Source organism: Dipteris shenzhenensis, chromosome 19 (genome assembly GCF_047967505.1).
Source record: "Dipteris shenzhenensis isolate YYH24624 ecotype China chromosome 19, Dip_SZ_1.0, whole genome shotgun sequence".
Classification (NCBI taxonomy): Eukaryota; Viridiplantae; Streptophyta; class Polypodiopsida; order Gleicheniales; family Dipteridaceae; genus Dipteris; species Dipteris shenzhenensis.
In genome coordinates, this window is record NC_141614.1 from 6,223,959 (window position 1) to 6,229,296 (window position 5,338).

Sequence of the window (5,338 nt, forward strand, 5' to 3'; positions counted from 1 at the left end):
ATGCATTTTTTCTTTATCATGATTATCAAACAAACAACGAACTGTTTCTTTGTCTTTAACTGAAGCAAAATATAAGACACACTACAAGTGCATGTGAGGCTATATGGCTCAGAAGACTATTGTAAAAAACATACTACTTTGATAAATCAATGCCAACAACAATATACTGTGATAATCAATCAGCTCAAGCATTGGTCAAGAATCCAATATACCGGATAAAGCACATTGACGTCAAAGAGCACTTCATTTGAGAAAGAGTGTTACTTGGTGGCATCACATTGTAGCATTATGATAGCAAAGAGAATGTTGCAGACATCTTTATCAAACCACTTGATAAATAGCTTTTCAAAAAACACCGACAAGCTCTTGGTTTGACACAAAAGAAAGACACTCTCATTAAAGGGATGTGATGGAATGTAATATTCAATCCTTCTTGAATTCCCCAAAATCATCATCTTGAAAAAAGACCTACTTCATGATGTTAATCTTGAGAAAAGGTCTTGAGAGATCGCTTAACATCATGTTATCATATGTACATAGCACTAACCCAATAGAGTGCTATAAAAGAAAGGATTAGATATCCTAACCCTAATCCTAATCCTAAATGGATTTGTATAATCATTTGTGGTGGACTCTCTAACTGTTCTCTCTCTCCTCGTCTCTACTCTTCTTCTCTCCCCTCTTAATATTTTGTCATCCCAACTCCCCCCCCCCTCTACACACTCAAAAAAAGATAAAAGCCCACCAACCCATTAATGTTTGATAATCATTAGTTGATCCACAATCTGCAAAAAACAAGCATCACTTCCAAACCCTAATCCTATACCTTTTGATCAAGCTTTGCAAGTTTGTGATGAAAACCTTGTGACAGCTCTTTAATGAAGAAAAGTCAAATCCAAGACAATGTGTAGCATTACCACCACCAATTTGAGAGAGAGAGGTCTTTCAAGCTGTAACAAAAAGGTTTTGATTTCTATGAACTTAGCTTCACAAATTTAGAAAGGGGGACAGAAACTGCAATCGAATCCCGACAGCTTGAAAGCTGTGTTTTACAGCATCACTGAGTTTTGAGATTCAGCACACGTGGTAGCGGATTCTGCTCTAAACAATGTTTTCTCCAAAAAAGAAAACTTGTGAATGCAAGTGAGACACAATTGGGATTGCCAAGGGATGCATGACCTCCAAAAATTTTGAGCCTTGAAATGAGGAATTTGTGCCCTCCTCTATATGTGTGCATGTGCGCACTTGAATGCAAAAGTTTTACAATAAGCAAGCCAGATCACCAGAAGAGCCACCCTGTAATTTATGGAACTCCTAAATGGGAGACCAAGAATTTTGTCACATTTCCGGCCCTTCATAATAAGGAAAAGCAAGCTCCATTAAATCTGAGCTTTTGCTTTGGCACTCCGGACAACTTTCTCCACTTGCAATTTGACACAATTATTACAAAAGCCTGCTATTATGCTTTCACCTTGCGACTCCACATGACTGCAATTTGAATTGAAATTGCCATTAAACCGGCAGAAATCCAAAAGGGTGTGAACAGCAGACCTTGCAATATCTTTAAATTGTTCTTTACCTGAGATCAAACAAGCAGTTGATCAGTTCAGTGCACACAAAGATCCAAATAAAATTATTGATATTCTTATTTAACTATTCATACATTTCTCTTCCTCACATGTTTTGGAATGGTAATGTGGCACATACCCAGTCCTTCCGAAAGATAAAGAGGCCAAAGCTGTGTCTTCACCATCTCCGCAAGTCGTGCTTTTAAACCTTCCCTTTTTTTCCCCCCTCCCACTGAAGCATGTGAAGAACTAGCATTGGCTGCAGCACAATCTTCATTTTTCTTAGGCAGCTTTCCAGCCTCAAAGTCCTGCTTAATGACTGCCTGCTTCCTTTCTACCTTGCCGTCATTCTTTTTTAGAATTTCTATTTCCTGCTTCCCAACAGGCCTGGGGACTTCACTGGAAAGATCCACAGCAAATTGTGCTGTTTCGTTTGCTTCGGTCACACTACTAGGGACAATACACCGTGAAATCTGCTCCTTACTTCTCTCTCCAAGGTTACCAATTGAGTCTCGCCCTTCCAATACAGAGTTGCAGAAAAACATCTGACTATTGCTCATGTTTGGATGAAGCCCGCTTTCTACTCCTTCCAAAACATGTTCCCTACCGAAACTTGTTCTGCAGACAATGTCACATGCACTATTTTGCACAGGGCTATCCATGAATACATTGTTATCCGTGCTATTTGGCAAACTAGATATCTTCATTCTTATGTCTGAAGTCCTACTTGTAACCCCACCATTAGATTCTTCTCTTACTTTTATTGTAGACCTTACAGGAGACCTGACCTCCTCATTACTCATCTGCCTGGCAGGAACTCTGAGATCCTGCTGGGATCTTGCAAACTTTTGTTGACCACTTTTAGTAGTCCCAAAAAAAAAAGATTTAGCACGATCCATCATGCGCCAAGCTTGTTTTACCTCACAGTCCTGATGTCTAGAGCACTCCCCTGCAGTTGCAGGACTGGCAGAATTAGAAGCAAGGTTAAACACAGTCCTGCTGTGGTTTTCCTCTGTTGTAGCTACTGCACTGGCAGACCTTGGCAATGGCTGTACAACTTGGGACACAAATCGTCTACCTTCATCATTGGCCACATCCCGAGCAGGGGCTCTAGACTGAACTCCTATTGCTGTGAACTGTAAAGTCCCCCTCTGAATGTTTCCCCAATTATCACGCATCATTTGAATCCTTTCTTGCAATCTCCGTTGCTGAGGAACAGTCCTTGCTGGACCAGGCTGTGTAGTTAACGCATGTGAATGTTGGTCCCCTGCTGGTTCCACATCCCTCATCAGGGCTCTGGCAGCTTGTGACAACCGTGGAGCAGCAGCTAACCTATTTCTACGACGACTAGATACGTGCCTCCAGAGTCTCCTCCTCACACCTGACCTTGCCCTCCTTGCTGCTGAAGGTAATGCTCTAGCTGCTGACGTTGAAGCCCTCTGAATCCTTGTCTGCCTTGTTGTATGCTGTATTTCAGCATCTGCTGAAGCCACAATGGCTCTTAACACAGAATCTTCATCATCATCACTGTAATCCAAGACGATTTCCTCTTCATCATCTTCACTACCAGAGCTTTCAGCTGTTAAGGTTTGGCAGGACCTACAAAACCAATCCCCACGAGGTACAGACCTTCCCAGGCCCACACAATATGTGTGGGCAGCTGAATCACACTGATCACACAGCAGCAAAAGCCCCTCTTCCCCTGTTTCTTGGCACTCCATGCACACAATATCAGCATAAGGGTCATCTACAGCCACATCTTCATCTTCTGGAGGTATATAAACCTGCATCATAATAAATTTCAAGTCACGCAGTGCATTTTAATAAGCCCCCTAAAAATAAGGAAAGTCATAACCATATTCCGACTGAAATGCGAAAAGTGCTGCTTTTTTACTAAGCAATTAAATTGTATAATGTATCAGGCAAAACATTTGTAAGGGGAAAAAAGAATAATCTTGATGTATGTGAGCCTTGAGGCCCCAAACAACTCAAACGATTAATTTTCGCTGATCAAGCTACAAAAGCAAGGGAATCGCCACACATGGATTCGAGACAAGGATGCAAATGAGCGATGTATAAGCCATCTTGTACTCCTTTAAGATGGAAAAGAGAGGATTACCTGGTCCCGCATGGGAATACGAACTGTTCTATTCCGTTTGGACGCAGCACTGCCTGCCCTTACAATGGTAACAAACCGTTGTTTACACATTGGGCATCGAGACTCCACCTTAGCCCATTCCATGATACACCCGAAGCAGAAAAAATGATCGCAGCAGTCCAACTTTCCCCTTTCAATCCCGATGTCCTCGGACAGACAAACGCCACACATAGCTGCAGATTCCTCCGCTATTAACTCTCTTCTCGTATTTGTTGCTTCTGTCTCAACAAGTTTTTGTTTCCCTTTACCCTTTTCTGATGCTTCCTCCATGCCCACCTTACTGTTAATGCCCCTTTCTGTTGCTTGAAGTGGCTCCTCTTGTCCTTCCTCTGCTACTTGCGATGATGATTGCCCACTACGTCCCGTTATTCGAGTAGAATGTTGAGACCTGTTGGAGGACCGTGTTACAATTGGAGCCATGTCTACTTCTTCCTCATCTTCGTCCAAAGACACATCCTCATCCTCATCCTCATCGTCGATCTCAAAATCCTCATCAGAGATATGGACGATGTCTGAGCGATTGCGGGCAGACCGGCGCTTGCGACGGCTCGGACGAGAACGCCCACTAGACTGGCGAGATTTCTTAGTCGGCCGTCTCACAGCTTGAGCCCTTGTCTCAGCATCCTCGTCTTTCGGATATCTTTCCTCCGAAGCCAAGCGATCTTCATCGTCGAGACTAATGCCAGCATCGTCGATTTGGAAGTCCTCATCGGAAGGACGGGCAAGGTGTCGGCCTGCTCTGGGTCTGCGCCCAGCGGGTGCCATGCGCGTCCTCTTACTGCGCGTCTGCGAGGGCAACCGAACTTCTTGGTCGTCAGAGGCATCTGCATCATCGTCGTCGGCGAGGCTGCTATCGGCATCCTCGATCTGGAAGTCTTCATCGGACGAATCCGAGACGCGAGAGCAAGGACAAGAGGGTAGAGATCTGCGACTTGATGGGGGCTTGCGTTTCTTGGTGCGGGAGGAGGAAGCCATACTTTTAGCTCAAAGGCCGTATGAGGAAATGAAGCCACGAATAAAGAGACGGGAAGAACGCGATGACTTGGCAGGTGCGTTAACAGACCTCAATCCTGGTGGCCGCTCCCTAGTGCCACGTCAGCCCTCATGGCCAACCTGGCCGGCCACACAGTGCAACATAAGCAGCTTTGCGTGGCATCTCCTGTTGCGTTCCTCTTTTAGATGTTGGTCACCGTCTCTTTTTGGCCTGCCCTCTTGGCTAGGTTTAAGAAGAGAAAATTCAGAATTTTATGTTTGTGAAAGTCCTGAATTTTATCATTGGTCCAACACTTTCTATTTCTTTCCTTTGAAACGTCTAAGAACAAAATTCAAAATTTTCTTTTTTTGGAAAGGCTATAGTGATCAAGTTGGTTTTGGTGGAGATGATAAAATGCTATTTTCGACGTGCTTGTTGATATTCAAGTGCCTTGTAATTTTGTCCTCATCCAATTCTTCTTCCAAGGCAACTATTTTTGTCCTCATCCAATTGGTGCTTGCTATTTTTGTCCCCATTTTTTTCTCCCCCTTTCTCTCTTCTTCTTCTTCTTCTTCTTCTCTCTCTCAGATTCCAGGGCAGGCCTTTTGAATGTATTCAACTTTTTCATATTTTACTCTC

General features: G+C 43.6%; 1 protein-coding gene across 1 annotated transcript; it reads right to left on the bottom strand.

Moving 5' to 3' along the window:
* Positions 1-960: 960 nt before the first annotated feature.
* LOC147889985 (RING/U-box protein) lies at positions 961-4,730 on the bottom strand. Its single transcript, XM_087390714.1, has 3 exons — positions 3,688-4,730; positions 1,708-3,352; positions 961-1,579 (listed from the first exon to the last, which is right to left on the bottom strand). Exons 1-3 carry the CDS (start codon positions 4,699-4,701, stop codon positions 1,380-1,382), a joined length of 2,859 nt encoding a protein of 952 aa, XP_087246840.1. The 5' UTR covers positions 4,702-4,730; the 3' UTR covers positions 961-1,379.
* Between the last annotated feature and the right edge of the window lie 608 nt (positions 4,731-5,338).

Coding starts and splice junctions, on each gene's coding strand:
- LOC147889985 (XM_087390714.1), bottom strand. CDS start 4,701: ATGGCTTCCTCCTCCCGCACCAAGAAACGCAAGCCCCCATCAAGTCGC. Junction 3,353..3,687: donor GTATTCCCATGCGGGACCAG/GTAATCCTCTCT, acceptor ATTATGATGCAG/GTTTATATACCTCCAGAAGA. Junction 1,580..1,707: donor TTATCTTTCGGAAGGACTGG/GTATGTGCCACA, acceptor GTTTGATCTCAG/GTAAAGAACAATTTAAAGAT.